The sequence below is a fragment of the Solanum lycopersicum genome, chromosome 9 (assembly GCF_036512215.1).
Source record: "Solanum lycopersicum chromosome 9, SLM_r2.1".
NCBI classification, from domain to species: domain Eukaryota; kingdom Viridiplantae; phylum Streptophyta; class Magnoliopsida; order Solanales; family Solanaceae; genus Solanum; species Solanum lycopersicum.
In genome coordinates this window covers 6,303,876-6,330,830 of record NC_090808.1, presented here as the reverse complement: position 1 = coordinate 6,330,830, position 26,955 = coordinate 6,303,876, and the positions used below count along the sequence as shown (strand labels likewise).

General features: G+C 33.8%; 3 protein-coding genes across 3 annotated transcripts; 2 read left to right on the top strand and 1 right to left on the bottom strand.

The window, feature by feature from the left end:
- Positions 1-1,874: 1,874 nt before the first annotated feature.
- LOC101252422 (sulfoquinovosyl transferase SQD2) lies at positions 1,875-7,993 on the top strand. The gene is made up of 11 exons (XM_004246288.5): positions 1,875-2,314; positions 3,828-3,894; positions 4,423-4,493; positions 4,679-4,796; positions 5,121-5,194; positions 5,435-5,490; positions 5,581-5,664; positions 5,816-5,903; positions 6,002-6,079; positions 6,345-6,401; positions 7,253-7,993. The coding sequence occupies exons 1-11, from the start codon at positions 1,983-1,985 to the stop codon at positions 7,746-7,748; spliced, it is 1,521 nt and encodes a 506-aa protein (XP_004246336.1). The 5' UTR covers positions 1,875-1,982; the 3' UTR covers positions 7,749-7,993.
- Positions 7,994-10,921: 2,928 nt separating this feature from the next.
- On the top strand, positions 10,922-12,075 carry LOC138338274 (uncharacterized). The gene is made up of 2 exons (XM_069289063.1): positions 10,922-11,356; positions 11,626-12,075. The coding sequence occupies exons 1-2, from the start codon at positions 10,922-10,924 to the stop codon at positions 12,073-12,075; spliced, it is 885 nt and encodes a 294-aa protein (XP_069145164.1).
- An 11,246-nt stretch (positions 12,076-23,321) lies between these two features.
- On the bottom strand, positions 23,322-25,299 carry LOC101252712 (uncharacterized acetyltransferase At3g50280). The gene has a single exon (XM_004246289.5). The coding sequence runs from the start codon at positions 25,147-25,149 to the stop codon at positions 23,656-23,658; it is 1,494 nt and encodes a 497-aa protein (XP_004246337.3). The 5' UTR covers positions 25,150-25,299; the 3' UTR covers positions 23,322-23,655.
- Positions 25,300-26,955: the final 1,656 nt, after the last annotated feature.

The following is a 26,955-nucleotide window of genomic DNA, read 5'->3' as shown; positions in this document are numbered from 1 at the left end:
AGTCAAACATAAACATGTTCCTCCGTATTAAAAATACCCTGAAAGTGGGGAATTTTTTTACTATAGCCTAAACTAGATACTCTTTATGTGTGTCTCTCTTACACATGATATTTTGAAGAAAGAAATATCAAAACAAAAACTAAATAATATACATAAAAAGACATTCGAAGTTTCCAATTTCCTTTTCTTCTATTATACAAATACAAAATACATTTATAACGTGAGAAAAAAGACTCTGAGGTGAAAAATAATTGCTTTTGTACCCTTTATAAATTAATTTTAAATAATATTTTATACAATTTTTTGTCGATAGAATCCTATATAGCATATAGCATATGCTTTCAATATCTCCAATATTGAAACTCAAAAGCACACAACCATACATAGGAAATAATCCAGGGATGATTGTAGAGAATAATAAATTAATAATTTAAATTAAATGTAATTTTACTATTTCGGTTATTTTTATTAATAAGCAAAATCTTGATTCTCTTTTCTCTTTATTTTATATAATCTCTTTTCTTCATTCCTTCAGTTTCTCCTTAATCTTCACAAATTCAATTTCAAATTTTAAAATTCTCCATGTCCTCATCATTTTCTAAATAGGCAGAATATATATTTATATTTTCACTTATACACATTTTCAAGTTATATACTCATATATACCTTTATATACACAAATTAAAGTTTTACACAAATATACAATTTACAAACCTAAAATAATTTATACATACATATATTTATTACAAATAAATACACAGAATAACCTGCACTATATAAATATACAAATTCGTATAAACTTCAATAGTTTCATATACTTATAAAATTCACAAAATACACTCAATAGGTATATGTATATAACTTACAAATCTCAATAAATAGTCAACAGTTTCATATACTTCAACAACATCAATATGAATATGTATATAACGTACATGTACTTTATCTTTACATTTATATGTATATGACGTACATGTACTTTATCTTTATATTTATATACATATTTTGAATATACAATTATATAAAAGATCATATATACAAATTAAAGCTATATACACAATTTTATAATTGAGAAAATTTCACAGTGCACTAATATACAAAAAGTCACATCTGTAGCAAAGTAAAATTCTGCTACAAAATACAATTTTGAAAAATTTACTATACCATAAAATTAGAAACTTTATATTTTCTATACAATAATCTATCATGATCAACAATTTAAATTGAAATAAAAGAAAAATGGGAGTTGTAAATTTCCTATTTAGAGAAATAAAAATATATCTTATGTAAGAAAATAATATAAATTTCCTATTTAGAGAAATAAAAATATATCTTATGTAAGAAAATAATATCTTCTTATAAAAAAGATATAAAATTAAAATCAAATTTGTAAAGAATTATAAATTAAATTTGTCAGCCACACAAAAATATAAAATTTCTATCAAATGCCAGATATTCAATTTCACAAGCTTCAACAATTTTATAATATAAGAAATAAAATCAAACCCCACATTGAAAATTACATCTAATGAATTAAGGCTCATATTCTAAATAAGCATATGCTACTCATAGTTTCCAATTATTCCACATTTCCACCCTTCTCTAAAAAAGAATATTCCCTTAGAGTCTCCTTCTCATTGGCTCCTCAATTTTATGATTGTGAATTCAAATTTAGTTAAGCATACACTTTAATATAAATATTTATATAAATTTATTTTTATTAAGAAGTATTTTATTTTCTAATATAATATTTTATAGTGTGAATTTGACTTTTTCTACAGAGTCGCATTTGTTACGAAGTGCTTTACCTCCTTATCATATTAATTTTCGATGTAGATTTTATTTTAGTTGAATCACAATATAGATATCGAAATATGACGTGAAAAACAAGACCCCACAATCTCACTCCGCCGAAAAAAAAAAGAAGAAAAAACTCTCCCACCTTAAGTATATTATAAAACATCATTTAGACAACTCTTAACATGTCCACCTTTACTTCTTCTCTCTTTATACCGTCTGATTCCTTACAACCATTTTTCCCTTGTTCCTTTTTCACCTCTAGTCTATATAAAGTTTCTTGCTTTTCTACTTCAAGAACAAACCCCATTAGATTAATTTCCAAAAAGATCACTTTTTTACTCTGTGAAAAGAGTTTTAGAAGAGAACCCATCAATAAAAGAGCCTTAATTAGTAGTAAGATGACAATTACTGAGTACAGAGATGAAGAGGAAGAAGAGTATCCTCCTCTTTTACTTGAATCTGAGATGAAAGAGCCTAGGCGTATTGCTCTCTTTGTTGAGCCTTCTCCTTTTTCGTGAGTAAATACTAAAATTTGTTATATCCCAATTCTTGATTATATTATTGTGTGTGTAAGATTTTCTTGAATAATTTTTAATTATTACTCAAATAGGAAAGTTGTTGGCTTTAGATGTATTTGCTAGTAAACTTTAGTTTCTTGATTCTTTATGTTTGATATGTTTGACTTCAGTTTTTTTTGATCCACTAGATCCCTTTCTTTTGAATTGTTTATGAGCTCTATGACTATGAATTAAAGGAACTTTTGGATGTGGGGTGTTATATATATATGCTTATATTATGATTAGGCATAATACTTAAATGGACAGTCAAACTTGGTCAGAACTCAATTCGGTCTCAACTAACAACTAAATACTCCAACTCGTCCCCATTGTGTCTCGTGGACACTGATGCTGACATGACATAAATTTTTGAGATTTCTTAGGTGATGATTTTGTAAGTTGGAGTGTTCAACTAATGAAGTTGAGGAGCCTAGATGAGCAAACTAAAAGTTGGAGTTCTTACTTGTCACCTGAGATCAAGTTTTGAGTGTCTGTTTATGTATAATGCCTTATTATTATTGTTATTTCATTTCTCTGTGGTTATGAGGAAGTGTATTCATACTTGCTGACCATATATTTTTAATACATATGTGTGTATTCATGTGTGCTACCAGATATTGCAGCTTAGGAGTTGATGACTAACCATCTGTTCCTCCTACGATGAGTAGCTTTGTTAGTTATCTTATGTGAGTCGCATTTTAGGGAAATGCCACTACTCTGCTTTGCATTTTGCATTCAACTCTTCTTACTTGGTGGTATTTTGTATCATATGCTCATCGTATTGGAATTCCTGTGTTATTTTAGCTAAGTTGATTGCCATTATGTGTTGACAAGTATCAATTTTACTCTGCAATGTGGTGTTGATGGATCATAATGTGGTGTTTTCTTTCTCATTTCTTCTTATGAACAAATACTTCTTAGGTACAATTCACTATTCTAGTGCTCATCATGCTCATTACGGCTAAACTACATGAAGCTAATTGCTTTTCGCCACATTTTGGCTCTTCACTGTCCCTGCATTGTTCCTTAAGCTTACACAACTTAGAGGGATCCTCATGAGATTTGCAAAACATCAAACGTCATCTTGATGTCATATTCTGGAATGATTTTTTGTTCAAAATAGATGACCTTCAACCTTGGATAGACTTAAGTGTATTCCTCCTTCTAGTTTATATTCCTTATAAGCGGTACCTATTTCATCTTCTTCTTTTTTTCATTTAGGTGGGGTGGGGGTTGGGGAGAGATCCTTCTCTGAGAGTCTCCACTGTCCTCTCCAGTACTAAAATTTTACCTTTACATTGACATTTGCATATGCAAATATGCCTTTAGACAAGAAAGATTCTAGTTTTAGAAAATTAGCTCTATACTGAATTTTTCATATTTTATGATCAAGATTTATGCATGATAGTGTTTATTCTTGAATTTTCTTATTATTGATGATAACCATAGTTTTCCTTTTGTGTGATACAGGTATGTTTCTGGATATAAGAACAGGTTCCAAAATTTTATAAAGTACCTCCGAGAAATGGGGGATGAGGTACTTTCTGTGTCTGACAATGATGTTGTTAGTTTATAATGTCTGCTTGTGTTCTTTTGGTAGGGCCTGAATGACATGATAATAACGTAATGATCTGCTTGTGTAATTTCCATGTTCATATTATTAAATCCAATGAATATTATATGATATTATATCAATAAAGAATTTAATATTCGTAGACCGTTTCTATTTTCTTTCACCTGAATCAATGTCAAGCAAGTTCACAACAACATTCCCAGTATAGTCCCACAAGTGTCGTCGGGGGTGGGGAGGGTAGAGTGTACACAAACCTTACCCTACCTTGGCAGGTAGATTCCCAGTAATGTCAAGCAATTTTATATACTTTTTCTATACATATTGAAGCTAATGTTTATTTAAATAGTAATATCTCAGAGATATCCATTGTCATAAATATACCCCTAGGCATAGTTCATATAGTCTATTAAGTGGAGCAGTATGTATGGTATAAGCAAAGGTGATTTACTCCTGATGATCAACTGCTGAACAGATCTTTTGCATTTGATGCAGGTTATGGTTGTGACAACACATGAAGGAGTACCTGAAGAATTTTATGGGGCAAAGTTGATAGGATCACGAAGGTTGCAACTGTTACCATTACTAGTTTTCCCTTTCCTTGTTTAAATAATTAAAATCACTCATTTTTCTATGTTACCATCAAACAGTTGAGGTTGAGGACTCCATGATTATGAAAAGATTGTCAATGTATGGAGCTTTTCTTATCCCCTAAGAAAGCTTCTTCTTGATGTTTTTCCTTTATTTGCAGTTTTCCCTGCCCCTGCTACGCGAAAGTACCTCTCTCACTTGCTCTCAGCCCTAGAATAATCTCAGAGGTAGCACAATTCAAGCCTGATATCATACATGCATCATCACCTGGTATAATGGTAAGTTTTCAGCTGCTCTTTTCCTTTTCAGTTATGTTCTTGTTGCTGTCCTTCAATTTCTGTAACTATATGTTGTTTCTTGTACCTCAATTATAGTATGTTACTATCTGCTATTTTTGTTATTATCTATTGTTTCTTGTACTTATGTTACTTCTTTTCCTGAGTTGGTGATCTATCGGAAACAATCTCTCTACCTCTGAGGTTTGGTAAGGTCTGCGTGCACTCTCCTGTCCCCACACCCTACTTTTTGGTATTACACTGAGTATGTTGTTGTTGTTTGTAGCTTCCTTCCTGTCTTGTATAACCTTATTTTTCCTTGTTTAGGTATTTGGTGCTCTTATCATTGCTAAACTTCTGTCTGTGCCGATTGTAATGTCTTACCACACACATGTGCCAGTGTAAGTTCGCTCCTCCTTAAGTTCTTAGCTCAAATCCACGTAGTAAAATTTGATATGTTAAATACCATGAAACATAAGTTCTATCTGACACTGATCTTTCTGGTGGAGAATACTAAGCAATAAGTCTCGGAAGTTTCTTCAAGAACAATTACACAATATTATCGGAGGGCTTTACTTTGATCCTATTCACATTTCTTTTCTCTTTGGATAAGTACTTAGATTCTCATTCTTATTCTTTAGGTACATACCGAGATACACCTTTAGTTGGCTGGTTCAACCAATGTGGATGGTTATAAGTATGTCAGTTGAGAAATGTCTTATCAATTAGCTATTCTCTTACTTCTCTGCTTCTTGATACTAATTAAGATACATTTACTGCTCACCAGAGTTTCTACATAGAGCGGCTGATCTTACATTGGTTCCATCTGCTGCTATTGCAAAGGATCTGGAAGCTTATAAGGTAACATCAGGTAATAGGAAGAACTTGAACTAGTCAATGGCTCTCATTTTGTTATTAGTGATCGGATAGAAAAGTCTTCTTTATTCTGTCAAAGCAGTTGTTTTGCTGGATTCAGATGCTTTACCTATACAAGTTGGTCACTCTTTTTCTTTCACTCTCAGCAAATAAAATACGTTTGTGGAATAAGGGTGTCGATTCAGTGAGCTTCCACCCACAATATCGGTCTCATGAAATGCGAGTGAGACTTAGGTAGGATCTTTTATCTGAAAACTTGATCCAGTATGAAGCAATCATTAGTATGTGCTGATTATTCTTTCTTCTTTTCTCCTGCTGTTATTCACAATAAGTGGTGGAGAACCTGATAAACCATTGATAGTTCATGTTGGACGAATTGGAGTTGAGAAGAGTTTGGATTTCCTCAAAAGGTACAACTCTTCCTTCAATAGTATACAATAACAATTATTATGCCTCAGTCTCAAACAATCGTCTATCGTCTATATGATTCCTCACTGTTCATGTTCACCATTTAAATTCATCTCAGGGCAGCATTACAAAATAATCTTCCTTCATCAATGTGGGGGAAATGTACTTGCAATTTCTGGGCAATATATTGTATCAAGCACATTATGTGCTTGTCAAATTAATATGTCGATAACTTGCACATGACATTTGAGAATGACTTTGAAACAGGGTAATGGATAGACTTCCAGGTGCTCGGATAGCTTTTATTGGAGATGGGCCATACAGGTGAGTTATAATGATTGTTTTGCTTTATTTCTGGAACATCAGCCTGTTTTCTGTTCTTTGCTAAGAAAGTCACCAAATCTTGTTTCTTGTGCCATAATCAGTGTTCAGTCTACGAATTTTTGTGATGGCAGTTTTAGAGCATGCCAAGACGTGATTGGACCCTTCAGGGGTTATTTACCTGTTCTTAATAGTATCACGAGAATGGTTACTTAGGTCGTGCGCTAAAAAATTCAAAGGAAGTCGTTTGTTAAGGATTACTGTGTTAATTAATTGGATGTGATAGATAACACAAGTAAGAAGTAGACTTCAGCACATTATTTAGTCACTTTGACTGGTCCTATATAGATACTTGATGTGTGATCATTATATAGGTGAATTCATTTTCTGGTATTTTCCTTGTCAAAAGTGAATAATTACCTTCTTGGCAGAAATAATAGTTAAATATTGCTGAGACTCTTACGATGCGACGCCAGCAGCTTTTTCTGATAAGGGATGGCTGTTTGCTTGCAAGAATCTATTCTCAAATGTCCCCCTGGCTCTGGTTTGACGGTAAAGGTAGCACAACTCTGAACTTGTGGTAGGTGCATGCCGCGAATTTGAATTAAGTGTAGAAGGGGAAGGAGTGTGGGGCTGAATTGACTAAGGATGTTATTATGTATACCTTGAGGATGTTGTTTATAATATGAATTTCCTCAATTTTTAAAAGAAGTGTTGTCGAGAAAAATGCTTCATGGTTTCTCAACATTATAATGAGATGCAATAGGTTTGATTTGCCTCACTCGTGAGGATTTCTACCAATTCTTCTTTTGTTCGTCAAAGGTTGTAAATTATCATTCTGTTCATGCTTGTAGGGAGGAATTGGAGAAAATGTTCCAGGGCATGCCAGCCGTGTTCACAGGTACATTACTAGGGGAGGAGCTTTCCCAAGCATATGCCAGTGGAGATGTTTTTCTTATGCCTTCAGAGTCGGAGACATTGGGGCTCGTCGTTTTGGAGGCCATGTCATCAGGGCTTCCTGTAGTGGCTGCCCGTGCCGGGGGAGTTCCAGACATCATTCCTGATGATCAGCAGGGCAAGATTGGATATCTGTTTACTCCTGGGGACCTTGACGACTGCATGAGTAAACTAGTGCCTCTTTTGCGCGATATAGAATTGAGAGAAACCATGGGAAAAGCTGCACGTATAGAAATGGAGAAATATGACTGGAAGGCTGCAACAAGAACAATTCGTAACGAACAGTACAGTGCAGCCATTTGGTTCTGTCGGAAGCAAAAAGCACAATTCCTGAGACCATTTCAATGGTTGTTTCAGCGTATATTCGCAGCTCCAGAAGTCGACTGTAGGTAATAGATCCTTTTCTCTGAAAGCATAAAGCTTGTTTTTTATGCTTTTTGTAAGGTGTAATCCTTCATAGCTTTGCATCAAGATATGTTTGTAGAATATTGCCTTGAAAATATACTATGATGTTTGCTATCAATTGATTGTACAATGTAGACCTCAAAACTAGGTCTGTTGTGCTGTTATGTATTTAAATTAAACTCATGTACATGTAAGTTTGTTTGAATTTAGTGAGCTGCATATTCTACTCTCAAGATGAATCAAATCATGTACTTATTTTTTTGAGATGAAGCTATTTTCTTGAGGGTCTCAAAGAATGACTCTGGTTATCCAGTGATTGGATAATTGAGAGCAATTTACTTACGATACTTGATTGACATTTCTTCATTTTGTCTATCTCACCACCATTTTATTCATGTGATTTTCGACGATATCACCATTTATAGATTCAAGACCTATATTTATGCATTAAATAGTTCTCTCATCTCTTCATGTGTGATTCCTGTTGAAGCAAATACTTTTTTGTTATTTTGTATGAGTAATCTCTATCCAAATTATTCAGAATAAGTGTCCTTGTAAGAGTAGTAATTTTGATCAAAAGCCCAAAAGGTGGATAAAAATATGACATGAAACTTGTTTTTCTATGCATCAATTGCCTACTAAAATTCTCAATTTGTAATGCTTCACATATGTAGGAATTGCTTGAGGTGGTCAATTTTTTCAAAACATTTGATTTTTAACTTGAAACATTTTCTTCTTGGCATAGTACATAAACAAATATGGTCACAACTCTTCGTTGATGAGTAAGCACTCAATCACGATTCAAAACGAGTCATGAGTTGCACCAACACTTAACCTCCTAGGTGGGCGAAACAAGGAATCGAAACCCCAACATATATTAATTGTTAAACTTATGAAACACAAACCATAATGCGGAATCTCAATCTTATTAAGGTAAGAAACACAAATCCCTTAAAAGTCTACTATATGTCATTGTCAAAACATGAAAGTCGTCACGTCGAGGACATCTAATCTCCAAATACTAAGTCTAAGAGTATCAAAGACACCAAATTAAATGAAATAAAGTATTTTGTGTCCGAAAACTAAGGACATCAGGCCATGATCGAGAGAATCCAACACAAGTTCGAATGAATAGCTCACCCTTGAAACTGATATGTTGAGACTGGTTAGAGCTGAAGGCGAGTCAAAGACGTTAGCACACTCGCTGCACTCCATAACAAGAAAATAAAGAAAAACACAAGTAGGCTCTGTACAGAGCAACATGTACTGGGTAGATATCATCGGCTAATTCAAAATAGTAACTAATATGCAATGAATAATAGTATAAAATCAACTATAACACTTAACAGGTGATAAACAACAAATAACATGAACAAGTGACAATTGAAGCAAGTACGTATTCAATCACAATATCAAACACACACACGAGGACTCATGCCTCCACACCACACTCGTTTAGGGAATGGGTTCATTGAGGTTGAGTACATTAAGTTAATTCAATATCTTTGAAGAAACCTTACCCCAGAACAAGACCAGGTTCTTGTAAGTTGCTTTTAAGTAAAGACACAAACACGTATTGAATTAAAAACCTTCCTCACTCAAGGAAGGAAAAACCTCGTTTTATTAAATCAATTATAAGATTTTGTGATTACAACTCAATAATCAAAAGTCTTATCTCTACTACCTCCCTCGATTGACTCCAATCGATCTCTCCAAAAGGCCAAACCTACCTTTTGTTACAACTCTTACTAACACTCAACCCTACAAAGAGCCAAACCCACCCTTTGTACAATAAACTATATATTACAATCAAAACAAAAACAAGACAAATAGTTCTACACAATAAAACCTTCTCACTCAAGAATGTTTTAAAAGTAGCAATCCTATCAACCTTGAAGGCTTCAATTTGATGAATAATTCTCCTTTGTTCTCTGCGTGAAGTCGTCTTGTTTTCGTTAAAAGATTCACACCTTGAAAAGACTCAATGACAGCACCACCTACCCCACAAGAGGGAGCTTCACAAACACGTCCACCACTGTTTAATGGCAAATATTATGGATGGTGGAAAAATCGTATGATGGACCATCTTATTGGCGAAAACTCTGATCTATAGGGAGTAATTCTAGATGGCCCAACCATACCTATGAAAACCACAACTGATGGAATCACCAAAATCCCAAAGGAAAGAAAAGAATGGAGTGTTGAAGACAAGCTTGCAATTCAAAACAATGCCAAAGCCAAGAAAATTCTGATGTGGCATAGGACCAGACGAATACAATCGAATCTCGTCATGTCAAGATGCCAAAGCCATATGGGAAACACTGCAAACAGCTCATGAGGGAACAACGCAAGTCAAGAAGTCTAAAATTGATAACTTGAAAAGGCAATATGAGCTGTTCAGGATGGCAGAAGGGGAGACTATTCAAGACATGCACACCAGGTTCACCTCCATCATTAATGAGATGTACTCTTTAGGAGAGATAGTGCCTAACGGAAAGGCAGTAAGGAAACTCTTGAGTGTCCTTCCTGAAACTTGGGAAAGTAAAGTCGAGGCTATCACTGAAGCCCGCGACCTAGACTCACTGGGAATGGATGAGTTAATTGGTAATCTCATCAGATACGAACTTAAGAAAAACCAAGAAAAGGAAATTGGAGGAAAAAGAAAGGAAAGGAACCTAGTTCTAAAAGCTACTGCATCAGATGATTTTGAAGATGAAAATATTTCCCTCATAACCAAAAGGTTCACTAGAATGCTAAAGAGAGGGCAGACCTTTCAAAAGAAAGCGTTTCAAAAACCATCTGAAAACACTAAAGACCAGGCTTGTCACAAGTGTGGGAGCCCAGATCACTTCATCAAATTCTGTCCACTTTGGGCCCTAGAGCAGAAAAAGGTAAAGTTTGAGAAAGGGAAAGATATCAAAAAGGATAAGTTTGTCCCCTCAAACAAAAGAATGACAACTCAAGAGGCAGACATGTCAATGAAGAGGGCTTTTGCAGCAATGGGGAATTCATCTGATGAAGAGTTTGAGGGTGATGAGACAGAAAACCAGTCTCTTCTTGCACTAGAAAAAGAAGATGATTATGACTTTCTTGCCGTCGTAGCAGTGGAAACCAAGGAAGAAAAGGAAACATGCAGATCATAAGAAACCATACTAGCACTCATGGCTGGATCAGATTCTGAAGAGGAGAAAGAAGAAGAAGATATGAATGAAAAGGTTAGTCTTCATCACATACAAGACAATCTAAGTTCATACTCAAAAAGGGATCTAGAATCCCTACTCTACACTCTCATTGATGCATATAAAACCGTAGACTCAAAAAGGGAATTGATAATGGAAGACTATGCATCACTAAGAGAAGAAAACAAGATTCTTGAAAAACAGAATCTTCATCTTTTATCCAAAAATGCTAAACTAAGTAAAAACCTAGACTTGATAACTAAAAGGAATAAAGCACTCTCCAAAGAGCTTCTTGTGACTAAAACTGAAGCAGAAAATGGAATGAGATGGACCAGGTCTTTCATACTGCTTGACAATATGCACAAGAATCGCACATCTGAGAAACATGGGATAGGTTTTGATAGAACTAGCTTTCAAGTAAAAAAATCTCAACATAGATTGTCTATGCATGCACTGTGGGCTGGAAGGACATAAAAGCCATAATTGTCAAAGAAAACAAATTGCTCATAGCAAAAACTTGAAGTCCTTGAGAAAACCTCATCATGAGAAACCCAATGAGCAAAACCAAATTCCTAAAGACAAATCTCTTCCTAGATGGGCCAGAAGAAATCTTATCCACCCATTCCCTAAGCATAAATCAAAGTGGATTTGGGTACCAAAATCTAATTCCCAAAATTAAATTGCAGGGATCAGTGAAGAGGAAGCAGCAACAATGGTACCTGGATAGTGCATGTTCCAGACACATGACTGGAGATAAAAGAAGCTTCCTCTCACTCAAGAACATCAAAGGAGAAAACGTTGCCTTTGGTAATGGAAAAAGTGGTGAAATTCAGGGAATTGGAAAGGTTGGATCAATGAATACTCATGCAATTGAGAATATATATTATGTCAATGGCCTACAACATAATCTATTGAGCGTATCTCAAATATGTGATAAAGGAAACAATGTTCTTTTTACAAAAAAAGAATGCAGAGTAACAAACTCAGTAACTGGGAACATGGTTCTGCTAGGTAAGAGACACAAGAATGTGTACAAAGCCAAGATTGTTGACTCCAAGGAAGGTACTCTTAAATGTCTAAGTGCAGTGTCTGCTTGCTCTATGCTATGGCACAAAAGATGGGACACATTAGCATGACAACTATAAAAAAGCTCATATCTAAAGACCTGGTTAGGGGACTGCCAACCAAAAGTTTCAAGGACAACCAAGTATGTGGAACCTGCATTCAAGGAAAACAGGTTAGGTCATCCTTCAAACCAAAGTTGACAGTAAGTACTACCAAGCCACTAGAGCTGCTTCACATGGATCTGTGTGGACCAATGCGTGTACTAAGCAGGGGTGGAAAGAGATATGTGTTTGTAATAGTTGATGACTACTCAAGATTCACTTGGGCATTGTTTCTTGCAGCAAAGGACGAGACATTCACTATGTTTGAAATCTTTGCAAAGCTGGTTCAGAAGAAATTCAACAAAGAAATAATCAGCATCAGATCTGATCATGGGCTGGAGTTTGAGAACTCACAATTCCTACAATTTTGTACTACAAATGGGATTGAACATAACTTTTCAGCACCTAGAACACCACAACAAAATGGTGTTGTTGAGAGAAAAAATAGAACACTGGAAGATATTGCAAGAACAATGCTAATCTCAAGCAAACTTCCAAAATTCTATTGGGCTGAAGCAGTGAACACATGATGCTATCTAATAAACAGATGTATGATCATATCAGTGTTAGACAAAACTCCATATGAGCTGCTAAAAGGAAGAAAACCAAATCTAGTACATCTTAGGGCCTTTGGGTGTTCATGTTTTATACACAACAATGACAAAGACAATTTGGGAAAATTTGATGCCAAGAGTGATGAAGGAATTTTTCTGGGCTACTCATCACAAAGCAAGGCCTACAAGGTACTGAACAAAAGAACAAACCGTGTAGAAGAAAGTGTCTTTAATGAACACACTAGTGAAGAAGGAAATTCAGAGGATGAACAAAATGAGGGAACCTGGTCCAAGCCATCAGAACCAAAAATATGTGAAAAAGAACCCATACCCTCTGATAAAACATCTGAAATAGGAGATAAGTCTACCAATGAAACTGGTTCATCTGCACCTCAAGAACCAGGAAGTATTCCAACTCACAGTTGGAAACATCAAAGTTCTCACCCTTTGCAAAACATTCTTACTCCTCTTAACTCATGCATATCTACAAGATCCAAATTACGTAGTATGTGTGCATTCTCTGCCTATGTGTCCCTGATTGAGCCTAAAAATATAAAGGAACCACTGCTAGACTCCGATTGAATTGGTGTTATGCAAGAAGAACTCAACCAGTTTGAAAGAAGTAGAGTGTGGAACCTGGTTCCAAAACCCCAAAACAGGACAGTGATAGGAACTAGGTGGGTGTTTAGGAACAAGCTCGATGAGCAAGGTCAAATAGTGCGCAACAAAGCTAGGCTAGTTGTACAGGGATACAACCAAGAAGAAGGTATAGACTATGATGAAACCTTTGCACCAGTAGCAAGAATTGAGGCAATTAGAATATTGGTCGCATATGTTGCTCACATGGAGTTCAAACTCTACCAAATGGATGTCAAAAGCGCCTTCTTAAATGGTTACCTACAAGAAGAGGTGTATGTAAAACAACCCCCAGGTTTTGAGAATACCATGTATTCTGATCATGTATATAAACTGGACAAAGCACTCTATGGGTTAAAATAAGCACCTAGAGCATGGTATGATCGATTGTCTACTTTCCTTCTCACACATGGATATACAAGAGAAAAAATTGATAATACACTGTTTCTTCGAAAACAAGGTAAAGATCTGTTCATAGTCCAAGTATATGTAGATGACATCATATTTGGAGGAACCAATGACTCACTGGGAGTAGAATTTGCTCAACTAATGAATAGTGAGTTTGAGATGAGTATGATGGGAGAGTTGAACTTCTTTTTGGGACTCCAAATTAAGCAAACTTGAGTTGGAACATCAATTCATCAACAAAAATACATCAAGGAATTACTGAAGAAGTATGATATGAATGAAGTCAAGTCAAATGACACCCCCATTAGGACAACAACAAAGCTTGATAAAGATGAACCAGGTTCACCAGTCAACGACACCAGATATCGAGGTATGATTGGATCACTCCTATATCTCACTACCAGCAGACCTGATATAGTGTACAGTATTGGTCTATGTGCAAGGTTTCAGTCCTGTCCAAAGGAATCACATCTGAAAGCTGTCAAGAGAATCTTGAGATATTTGAAAGGCACAATGAACCTGGTTCTTTGGTATCCAACTGGGGACTCTTTTGATCTAAAGGGATTTGCTGACGCAGATTATGCAGGACATATGGTTGATAGAAAAAGCACCTCTGGGATGGCACACTTTTTAGGACCATGTTTAATATCTTGGGCAACTAGAGAACAAAATTTAGTGGCTCTATCTACTGCAGAGGCTGAGTATGTTGCAGTTGCTTCATGTTGTGCCCAACTCCTTTGGATAAAACAGCAGCTTAAAGACTTTGGTATAGAAACAGGTTGTATTCCTATTCTATGTGATAACACAAGTGCTATGAACATGGCCAAAAACCCAGTTCAACACAAACGCACCAAACACATAGATGTTAGACATCACTTTCTTCGTGATAATGTTGAAAAAGGAAACATAGTAATGGAGTTCTGCAAAACTAAGAATCAAGTTGCTGACGTTTTCACTAAGGCACTAGGAAGAGAGTCGTTTCAGAAAAATAGACTTGAGTTAGGGCTCATCTTTTTGGATTGATCTCTGTCCAACCAAGTTCTAAGGAGATATAAACCAGGTTCAGTTAAGTTGGTTCTACCACACTGGCCTGTGACAGGGAGTGCGCATGTGGTCAAGCCAACTGATGGTGCAACATCTGGGGTGAAGCGTCGCCGATTAGGTAAGTCTCCTGTTCATTCATCAGTCTCTCCAATGAATCTTGATTCTGCAACTGATGATGTGTCTGAGGGTAAAAATTCTGCTACCCCCCAATCAAAATCAAAATCTGCAAAAAGAAATGCAGATAAATTTCTCAAAGTGGGACGGAAAAAGTATTTCCAAACCAAATCAGTGCTTAGGGGTAGAAACTTTCACCCTGATATACTTTCAATGGATATAGTGAAGCAGGTTTGTGAACTACTAAGGTTTCAGGGATGGGAGGAGTTATTTCTAGAACCTAGTTTGATTTATGAAAAGGAAGTGGTCGATTTCTATACGAACCTGGTAATCCTAGAAGGAGATGTGGTGTCGTCTAGTGTAAAGGGGGTTGACATTGTGTTTGATGCAACCAAGCTTGGTGAAATCTTGCATATACCATCTGTGGGATAAATGAGTACAATTGGGGTTTTGATGAATATTCTAGTCTGCCAGCCAAATTCTCTCAAGGTAGAGTCAATTCTAGGGCTCAAACTGTTTTAAAGAGAATAATGTGATCTTTGCATAAGCTTCTTTTTGAGATAGTTCATAAGGTGATACTGCCTAGAGGTCACCAACGTCACATTGCCTCCATAATAGACATGGGACTTATGAATGCACTTGAGTGCAAAGAGCGCATTGATTGGCCTACACTGATTATCAAACATCTTGCTAGAATTGTGGATCCTAAGTTAGGTTCTCATCAGTTAGCTTTTGGAAACTTGTTGACTAGAGTGTTCTCATCAGTTAGCTTTTGGAAACTTGTTGACTTGTTGACTAGAGTGTTCACTCAAACTATCCTTGCTGATTGTGGCATTCCTATGGAGTCGGAGCAGGTTGCAACTGCGTCTCCACGTACATCTGGTCCTGTTGCTCAGTTACTTAGGGAACTTAAAGTAGCTGAAGAAAAGAACGCCTCTCTTGAATCAGGCAACCAGAAGTTACGTGCTGAGCTTGATTCATCAATGCTGAAATACACAGGTTGAAAGATCAGTTGGTGCAGCAGCAACTTGCTAACAATGCAAGAGTTGACAGGGTTTTGGATATGCTGGCTTCTGCTTCAACTAAGCCTGGTCAACCTCCACAATGACAAAGCATGTTGTTGAACCTAGTTCTCTTAGTTGGTTTCACTCTGTATTGTTGCTCTTTGTTTTGTTGCCAGAACAAGTTATATTGCTCAACTGGCTGGGCGTATTTTGTTGCTATGGATATTGATTAGTGTTGATTAGCTGCTGTTGGTTTCTTTTTGATTCGTCAAAAGGGGGAAGAGTTATTTGTGCATGCATCACACGTTACACGTTTGTCTTCATAAAAAGGGGGGAATATGATAGAATGTGATAGAATCGATAATTCATTTTGATGATAGACAAAAAGCGCAAAGAACAGTAGCAAATGTACGCAGCAAAAGAAGTCAAGCTAGAGTCCAAGATCAAGTAAAATAGAATTATTTGTAAAAGCCAAAATAATATATTAAAGGTACAAGTTAATACAAATAAAGAAAACCTTAAATATATTATTAAGGAAGGAAGTTGTGTATAATAAGGATTCTAATTTAAAAAAGAATTCTTGTTTAAACATAACTTTCTTACCTTATCAGTGTACAAGGAAAAAAACTCTATAAGAAGAGCACGAGGCAGAGGAAAACAAGACGACTTCACGCAGAGAACAAAGGAGAATTATTCATCAAATTGAAGTCTTCAAGGTTGATAGGATTGCTACTTTTAAAACATTCTTGAGTGAGAAGGTTTTATTGTGTAGAACTATTTGTCTTGTTTTTGTTTTGATTGTAATATATAGTTTATTGTACAAAGGGTGGGTTTGACTCTTTGTAGGGTTGAGTGTTAGTAAGAGTTGTAACAAAAGGTGGGTTTGGCCTTTTGGAGAGATCGATTGGAGTCAGTCGAGGGAGGTAGTAGAGATAAGACTTTTGATTATTGAGTTGTAATCACAAAATCTTATAATTGATTTAATAAAACGAGGTTTTTCCTTCCTTGAGTGAGGAAGGTTTTTAATTCAATACGTGTTTGTGTCTTTACTTAAAAGCAACTTACAAGAACCTGGTTCTTGTTCTGGGGTAAGGTTTCTTCAATTGGTATCAATCTTTTTCCTTTATGTTACCGTGTCAGAAAGTGACACTCCGATCCAATCAATACCGTGTCGAAACGTGACACTCCGATCCAATACTAACCCATCGGAACGTGACACTCCAATCCAATTATACCGTGTCGAAACATGACACTCTGATCCATTATATCGTGTAGAAACGTGACACTCCGATCCAATAATACTGTGAATTTATCATTTATTATCACCACTTTTGACTGCATTAACAATATTTATCGAGCCTTCTTTATTCAAGGCATAACTTCTATAGAGAGGCTCAAGATTATAAATTTCACGGTCTCAGGATTTTAGACTAATCACAAATCGCACGACCAAGCTACACAATCACACAATCAAGTACATAGAGGACTTCACAATATCATTCAACGCATATCAATCACTATTAAGAATCTATCTATCAAATAGACTAAATCATAACCTACCTCAACTGAAGAACCAAGATCAAGCAAGCCACAAATTCTTTTCCTTCCTTGGATGTCTTGGAATGCTCCCAATCTATCAAGTATGCATTATTTGTAAGTAAATGAGTCCATAACACTCATATTGCTATATTTATACCAAACCTAGATTCAATAACCCATTTCAATATATGATCAATTTTCTAAAGTTTAAATCCAAAAACAAGTCTCAATTTCTCCAATTATCATAACTTTATTGATACTAAAATTAAATAATACATCCAATATTTTATTATTTTCTCAATAAATTTAAACTTGAATTATAATTTGATAACATACACACAAAAACTCGAACATCAAAGGTCATTGGCATTAATACCAGTAACTAGGAAGTATAATTTCTTGCCATGAATTGAATTTGGTCTATTCTATAATAATCACATCCTTTATTTTTTTATTATTATTATCTCATCATTGCCAAACATTATGACAATTATTATCAACTATTATTTGTCTTGCCTAACTATTACACTATGTTTGGATCATTGTTACTCATTTTATTGTATTGTATCGTTATTATATCTATAATGTTTGTTTTGATTGTTACTTAAAATGTATTATATTGTATTGTCAAATTTCATTATTACGTAACAATGAAAACCCCTATTTTATGGAACAACCAATTTGGTGTGTTCCTATTGTTACTGAATTTCTTTTTCTTTAATTATGTATTTACATAATATTTCACAATTCTATTTTACCTTTTACCTTTAATTATTCAAATCTAGTCAACCTCCTACTCTAGAATAATTAAAGATATTTTTGTAAATTTATAAAATACAATACAGTTCGATAAAATCATATCAAACAATTAAAATATTATTAAACAACAACAAACAATACAGTCTAGCCAAACATTATATCTACCATTCAATACAGTACAATAAAACACAATACAATACAATACATTATGAAACAATGGGTAACAATGATCCAAACATAGTGTTAAAGATCTAACATTTTAATATTTTCCAATTCACTTTTTCGACCTCCTTTTCACTATTCATTATATAATAATTGATATCATGATATGAAACAACCCACAATGTAAACAAGATTTAAGAGGCGTGATTGATTTAGTCGAGTCACTCATGTTCTTTTATTCACGGTGCTTTTTGTTATTCTCCTCTTTTTTTCTTTTCTTTTCTTTTACAGATTCATTTTACGCTAATTATTATATAAATAATTATAAGAGGGGTGAAAGTGGCCCATTACTAGGTTTAATGTTATCTTCTTTAATCACCAACTAAATTAATTATTAAATCTACCCCACTAATTTTATAATTTAATAGCGAATAGTTCAAGATACCTATTTAGAATCTATCGAAAGAGTCTTTTATGAAATAAAAGATCTAGTACTCAAGACGACCAAAGGGTCGTTACACACTCCAACTTGAAGCATATATATTTATGTATCCGAACTTGTCTTATTGTGTCAGTTGAACACTTTGACCCAATTTATAAAATGATTATTTAGATACTTCAAAAATTTATATTCCAATGTCCATGACACACAATGAAGAAGATTTGGAGTATTCAGTTGCTAGTTGAGAATCTTGAGACAAAATTAAGCTGTATCGATGTACATTCTCAAAATAAAATTGTATCTTTCTTCCACAATTCTTTCAAAATGATGGCTACACTATCCATTTTATTGATTCTCTATTTTTATATCCTCTTCTGATCCTCGTGATAAAATGACAAGGTTGGACTTGCTAAAATTTAAATCCATCTTGTTTAATATTTTCGAGATTTCACTTAATTGAAATTTACTGAAATATATTGTTGTTGTTATACATATTACTATCTAACTACTATATGCTCTTTATTTAAAACAAAAAATGCTACATACCGTCTCTTCTTCATCCAATTAAAAAATGGGAATAAACCTGCTATGTGCTACCTCTTCTTCATCCAATGAAAAAATGTGGAATCCATTTAAAATTTCAATTGTAAACTTTCTTAAGATTCTTCCTAAGATGGGGTCATGAAAATATCTTATGGGCTTCATTTATATTTTATATTTATCATGTTTATTTTTAGTAAAAATTATGTAAATCACATAGTGTAAAACATAAATTACCTTCTATCCCTATTTTTTTTCAATTTACAAAAAATCTCTTATTTTTAAGAAGTTTCTGATACATAATAAAACAGTCGGATACATTCTATATTATGCTATTTTATCCGTTTGTTGAGTGATTTGGGGGATTAAAAACTGAAATTTGAATTAATTCCTACTTTTAATATGCTACAGTTATTAATCCCATAAAAAAGCATTAACTTGTGTGTTTCAAGATCAGTTTTATCCAATATAAAACTCTAAATTAAATTATAATTTTTCATTAGTGATCTTCCCTTTTTTTTGGCAGACTAATTCTTTTTTTTTTTGTTAAACACTATTTAAATTTTATATTATATTTATATATCAAATACTTTATTTTATAATCTTTGTTCAAACTTACTTTAATCAATATTAATTGCGGATATTTCACCCAAATTATTGTCAGTTCTAATTTAATTTAATTTAGTAATATAGTATCATGTGTGTAGATACTTAAAAAAATTTCATATTTTGAAGGACAAATAATTGTTCGTAATATATATAAATCATAGTACTGAATATATCTTATTTGTACAAAAGATATTAATTTTTTTAAAAAAAAACTGGCATGTATCTAGTGTAATAACTAGTATCACTGTTTGTGATATTATATATTTTGATATTTCATGTATCATATACAAAATATAATTACGTATATAATTTTCTTTTTTTGTATCATGCAATATATTTACGTATATATAATAAGTGTTTTTTTATGACAATAATTACATTAATGTAATTATTATTATAGTTTTGATACAATAATGACATTCATGTCCCAATAACAGTATACATAATTCCTGAATTCATAACGGTAATAAAAATAAAATTAAAGTAATAGAATAAATAATTTTAAAAATCAAAACACTTTCATAATTTAACAATATGTGTTGTTATGTTAATAAATACTTCAAACATCTTGTTTAAATCCAAAAAATAAAAAAAAAATCAAACATTGAAAACTAACTAGCCTACATTAACAATTTCATCTTCAGATGATGGGTTTAATACATTCTTCATTCTTGAAGGGTCATCACTGTTGCTAACATATCCAGCATTCATCTTGTCGAGACCATACTTCAATAAAAGAATCGCATATCTTTTGCGAAGATAGCTACTCTTAAAACTATTACATGACATGTTGATTTTGTCACTCAGAATTCTGCATATACAACTACGAATAGTCCGCAATCACTACAAAAACAATAAGAATAATTATAAGGATGAATAGATACAAAAAATAAAATAAAATAATAAACAATACTCACAGGCTATCACTTATTTGTTGCATGTTGTCTTGAGCAAACTCCACATTAAACGAATGTTGTGGACCCAAAAGTTCTCCAGTTTTCTTGTCTTTATATGCATCCAATGCTGCCCAATCTGTTCTAACAACATATCATAAGTCAGTCAAAATGATACTTAACAGACACTTTATAGCCTAACATGATACAAAAAATGCAAAGTTGTACTTGATACATAAAGGTAACTACAATTATAAGTCTGTCTGCTTGATACTAACATGATACAAAAAATGCAAAGTTGTTAATATGATACATAAAATGCAAAAATAAACTTGATACATAATTCTAACAACATATCATACGTCAGTCAAAATGATACTTAACAGACACTTTATAGCCTAACATGATACAAAAAATGCAAAGTTGTACTTGATACATAAGTGTAACTACAGTTATAAGTCTGTCTACTTGATACTAACATGATACAAAAAATGCAAAGTTGTACTTGATACATACGTGTAACTATAGTTATAAGTCTGTCTACTTGATACTTTATATAAACGACAAACTTTAACATGATACATGAAACATAAATTGTGCTTGATACATAATTGTAACAACACAATGCAAACCAATTATGCAAGCTCTTAGACTTGTTTTCAACCAATTTCGGATCTTCAAAAATATAGATTTGTTTAGAGTTTGAAGTGATTATTTGAGTAATCCCAATACTAAATGACAGATGATCCATGAAATATTAGAAAAATAGAAGAATGAAAAGAGAGAATCGAAGAAGAACACAATACCTTTCAAGAATATTGGACGAAAATGGCGGACAGAGTAGACGAAATTGGCGATTTGATTTTTTAAGGCGGACAGAGTAGACAAAAATGGCGGACAGATTAGACGAAGACGGACGGACGGAGAGCACAATTTTGATTTTCAAAGGCTGACAAAGTAGACAAAAATGGCGGACAGATTAAACGAAGGCTGATGGATGGATAGCACAAATTTTGATTTTCAAAATTGAGAAGATGAACCGTTGAGAAATTGACGCATTAATTTTGGGAGTGGTGTAAATGGGTTCTTTATTTGGGGAAAATAAAGAGTAAAATTAGGGATAAGATTTAATTGGTTAGGATTTATTAGGATTCTAATTTAATAATGTATCTGTTAAATTAGACTTATTAAAAAATAGGGATTTTAGTATTTTTTAAAAAAATAAGGGAAATATGGAGAATATGTAAACTTAAGTTGTATATTCACGTAATTAATCCTTATTTTTATTATTTATTTTTAATTATATTATAGATAATTTTTAAATTTCTACATATCAAAAATATGAAAAAATAACATGGTTAAGCAAATTTAAACTACTTAATTATTCATCATAGATATAGTTTGCTATAATTATCACTCACGACTAACATTATACATTAATTACGTGGGATGACTTCGAGTAAGTTTAATTAGTCATTTTTGTATATATATAATTCACCAAAATATACAAATACATATGTGTAATATACAATTATCTCATTGATATACATATATAATTCACCTCTCTCCTACTCTGCCCAATTTCGCTCACCTCTCTCCTCCCTCTCTCAATCTCGCTCGCTTCTCTACTCCCTCTCTCAATCTCGCTTGCCTCTTCCTCTCTCTTCTAGTCTAGCTTGCTATATATACATTATCTAACTGATATACATATAAAATGCATTTCTCTCCTACTCTTTGTCCTCTCTCACTGGCCTCTCTCCTCTCTCTTCAGTCCCGCTTGCCTCTCTCCTCCCAATTACATGTAGCTATGAATTGTAATTATCAAACTATAGCTATGAAGAGTAATTAGACTATTTTTGAGTGACGACATGTGAAAGTTCCTCAATAAACATTATGAATTTCAAATAATGATTTTTGCACGGGCTTCCCCTTTCTACTATATATATAAAAGAAAATATGTATATGATATGTATTTATATGCGTCTTGAAACCTTTTTTATTATGTATTTTGTCACAAGGAAAAAGCTTCGTCAGGAGCGATTTTGCTCTTTTGGTTAAAAAATCAATGTGCCCTTTGAAATTTTTTAACAATCTTTTGTCATTTTGAGTCCGAACTCCCTTAGTTACTATTATATGTGTTGGTAATGCCAACATCATGCCTTTGACAAGACCATGAGGAACTAGGTAGCTCGGGTCAAAGTCATGATCGAATATAGCTTTTGCTTCGTTGATTTAGTTAAGAAATAAAGTAACATTTTTGCTATCAAATGTAACGTTTGACAAGATAATTAATATATGATCCTAATAATATATATTACTATAATTGCATAGCTCTAATCAACTATTAAATGCCGTTTAAGGCATCAAGCACCATTAATTGTAGCCTAACCCCACATTTTATCCTTGACAGTAAAGGGCCCAAATATTCTATTTTGGACCATTCAATATTTTTTCCCTTTGTTTGTAGCTTTGTTCTTGAAAATGAAAAACAAACGCAAGGAGCCTCAAAAGATTAAATAAATTCACCTTAATGATTCATTTTATCTTTAAATAGGTCAATTACCACATGAACATATCCACTAAAAATAGAAGGGGAGCATTTTTATAAGAAAAAAAAAACTTTTTTGCCCTTCGTGATTTCAAATATTCTATGGTTGATTTTCGTGACTCATTTCGATCCTTTTTTTCAATTACTTAGAAAAGTATTGTTCAATATAAATCTTCACACATTTTGTTACATAAAACACAATTGCGAAATGACCATTTAAACTTGCATTGTATATAAACTTACAAATTTTCCATTTAAACACCTTGATTCGATTTTTTTTGCACATTAATAAACACCATTAAGAAACATATTGCATAAATTCCATGTCCTCTTCAAGTCCCACCATTGTCTCGGGTGCCAAAACAACTTCAAGATCAACAGTTCCATTTCCTTCTCGTCCGGGGAAGGCGGAGATCTTACCATCAAATTTATTAGCCATGCCACTTCTGACCGCAACCGGTCGACCCCACCCAAAATCATTATCATACATTGGAAACCTAGGTGAACTTCCCATAGTAATCATAGCTCCATCAAAATTTCCTAAAGGAAATAACCTAGGGTTACTTTCCCAGTCCTTTACACCTTGGCGCACGGTGACATCACCATGCGCCACTACATTTTGATGTAGCTGATTCGCACTCCAATATAAGTCGTTAGATAACAACTCCTTAACCGAAGCAATGGTTGGGATGCTTTGGATCGCGTTCCCAAAATAGAGCGGCTCCAACCGTTGCTCCAACCGATGTCGGCAATTGACCGCCATCCTAAACGTCGTCGTTTTGTTCCCTTCCAATTTCCTAGCCCTCGTCACGGATCTCCACAGCTGAGCACTTAACGACTGAAACGACGAAATCTCCGAAGCCGAATTCTTCATAGCCGCGCCGTTTTTCAAACCCGTCTCATCATTAACTGGCGTTATCTTTCCGTTAGTTTTACCGTTAACTCCCGTTTTGTTAGCTCTGAGCTTGAGCTTCAAAATAGCTTCTCGGCTAAAATGGAAGATCTTCTCACGCAACGGCTCGTCGCCGGAGAAAGTCGCCGACGGTCCACCTTCCGGGAACTTAAGCACCGCCGGTGAATCAAATACCGTTTTACGCCCAAAACACGGCTGCCTAGTAATCTTCATCTCCCCTTTTGAAAACTCTGCAAAAGTATTGAAGAAATTCCAGAAGGATGTTCCATCAACGACGGCGTGATTCATGGTACATCCGATGAACACGGCGTCGTTTAGCTCCGTAACCTGAATCGCCATTAAGGGTTTATGATGTCCAGCATAACTAAGTGTTTTATCAAATTGGAAGAATTTTCTGAAATAAATGGGAATATCAGATTGATTTTGTGGAACAAGAGTTGAAATCATGAGATGGGGTGCTTTGGTATGTACAAAATCAATTCCGGCATCGTTACATAGGATGTAAACATATCCATCAGAATCCGTAATTAACCGTCCGGCGAGTGGTGGGAAATGAGAAAGGGTCTTCGAAAGTGCAGTTTTGAGATGGGAAATAAGGGAATTTGAAGATTCAAAAGGAGATTGAGTTAACAAAACACCCTTTTGAATGTATTGGCAAGAAAGCATAGGAAGATCAGAAACAGAGAGTTTTAAGGTATTATTAAGCGATGTATGATGATCAGGGTAAATTGTGCATTTTGAAACTACAAAAAGTGAAGAAGTAGGCATATTTGCAGGGAGTTTTAGAGGGTTGGAAGAAATGGGGATGGAGATGGGGAAAGAAGTAAGACAGTTGGAAGGTATATATAGAGATTTTTTAGGAGTCAAGTCTGGGTTCATGCACTTTGGTTGTTACTGACTTTTTAATTTGAATCATTTCGACCTTTTTTTTTTTAATCATCTGGTATTCAAAGTCGATGGTAATAAGTATAATGTTTAGAAGAGTAATTTGTTTTTATAGTGTTGTCATATGAATAGTTGTGCGTATCGAAGCTATTTTTTAATCAAGTGTAAAAGACACAAATATAATCAAATAACACATATTAGCGATGATCAATTTGAATTTCAACAAGTAGAGCTCAATAAAGGAAGAAGCCTTTCCCATATAAGTTTCTTTATATCTTTGAAACTCAAACTCAAAATTTTCTAATTAAGTTTATGGCTTCATACGAGTAGAATAATTTTTGATATTCTTTAGGTAAATTATAGAAGTCCTCTAAATAACTTAGGACACATTATAGCAAGGAAGTTCATAACTTTCTTTTGCTTTATAGTGAGTGCATTATTTCCTCAATTTAAAGGCAAAATGACCTATTTTGTCTTGCTACGTAATTTAAGAAAATAAAGAAAAGAGTTTTTATTCTCGTGATTTTAAATTAAAATCATGTCAAATATATCACACTATTTTTTTAATTTTATGACCTTAAACATGTCATGTTAAAAACTAAAATTCAATTGTTCAAAAAAAAAAAAAGGAAATGGTCATCTTTTTTAAAGACAAAAATAATAATAAAGTAGATCATTTTTTTAAAAAAATAAATAAAGAATTATTTTACTGACTTGAGTATAATATAAAAAATTCATAAATTTTAAATTTTGTATAAGGAGAAATCTCATCTAACCTCCACACTCTTTGATTGTCCTTGTTTATCTACTTTCTACCACACATGTATTGAATCATTGATGATGAGTAGAGAGTACATGAGTGAATGATGAGGAGTGTAGTGGAGATAGCTGTGGTGTTTACTGAGTTTGTACAATCATACAGGTTGGGAAATTAGTGATGAAGTAACAAGTCACAAGTGCCAGACACTTTTGTACATGGAATGGGTTTTTTTTTTCTATTACACTAACCCATTCCATATTAGGTGGACAAGGTTGTTCAACACTCTAGTTCCATGTAGTTTCATCATGTGATCTATGGCTGACACAAATTTGCTCTTTTACCTCAACTCTTTATTCAAAAAATTTAATCCCGAGTAGAGTGTGATGGATGTTGACGTTGTAGACATATGTCAGATTATGAATTCGGATGAACTTAGTAATTTTTGTTTAAATAGGTTATGTGTTACTAGAAAATTATTGAATATATAAGAATATTAGATTAGGAATCTAGACCTAATCACTTATAATCATTATTCTTAAATTCATGAAATTTAAAATTTTTGACTTTGATTATGAATTTATATACTCTCATAGGATGTATTATAACAATGATGACCCTTTAATCTTGCTCGTAGATTTTATTTAAATATTTGAGTTATAATCAGGAATTTTTTCACTTCCCAAACGTATTATATTTAGGTATCCGAAAAGTGGAGGACTATTTGTATAGGGTGAAATAGTCCTCGGCATGACATTAATCATTATCGCATTGATACAACCTAAGATCCCTTTGTAATCGTTAACTTACAAGATTTCTCTAAAAAAAACAAAACATTTTTAAGTTGGATCGCCTGCATAATTGCACTCAGACAGATCGAAGTCAACCTCAAATCTAATCTAGTATGCCTCCAACAAGCCTCGAGCCCTCAGCCAGAAGTGAGTCGCGTGTTATCAAATAGCCTTTTCAAAACTAACATGTAGTCTTTTCACATTATGAGTTAGACATGACCTTTTGGACTATAAAAGAGCCCTACCAAAAGA

Bases quoted from the DNA above. Each gene is read 5' to 3' on its own strand.
- LOC101252422 (XM_004246288.5), top strand. From the start codon at position 1,983: ATGTCCACCTTTACTTCTTCTCTCTTTATACCGTCTGATTCCTTACAA. The intron at 3,895-4,422 runs GTACTTTCTGTG...CATTTGATGCAG, and splicing joins TCCGAGAAATGGGGGATGAG to GTTATGGTTGTGACAACACA. The intron at 5,195-5,434 runs GTAAGTTCGCTC...CTTATTCTTTAG, and splicing joins TACCACACACATGTGCCAGT to GTACATACCGAGATACACCT.
- LOC138338274 (XM_069289063.1), top strand. From the start codon at position 10,922: ATGGCTGGATCAGATTCTGAAGAGGAGAAAGAAGAAGAAGATATGAAT. The intron at 11,357-11,625 runs GTAAAAAAATCT...ATTAAATTGCAG, and splicing joins TTGATAGAACTAGCTTTCAA to GGATCAGTGAAGAGGAAGCA.
- LOC101252712 (XM_004246289.5), bottom strand. From the start codon at position 25,149: ATGAACCCAGACTTGACTCCTAAAAAATCTCTATATATACCTTCCAAC.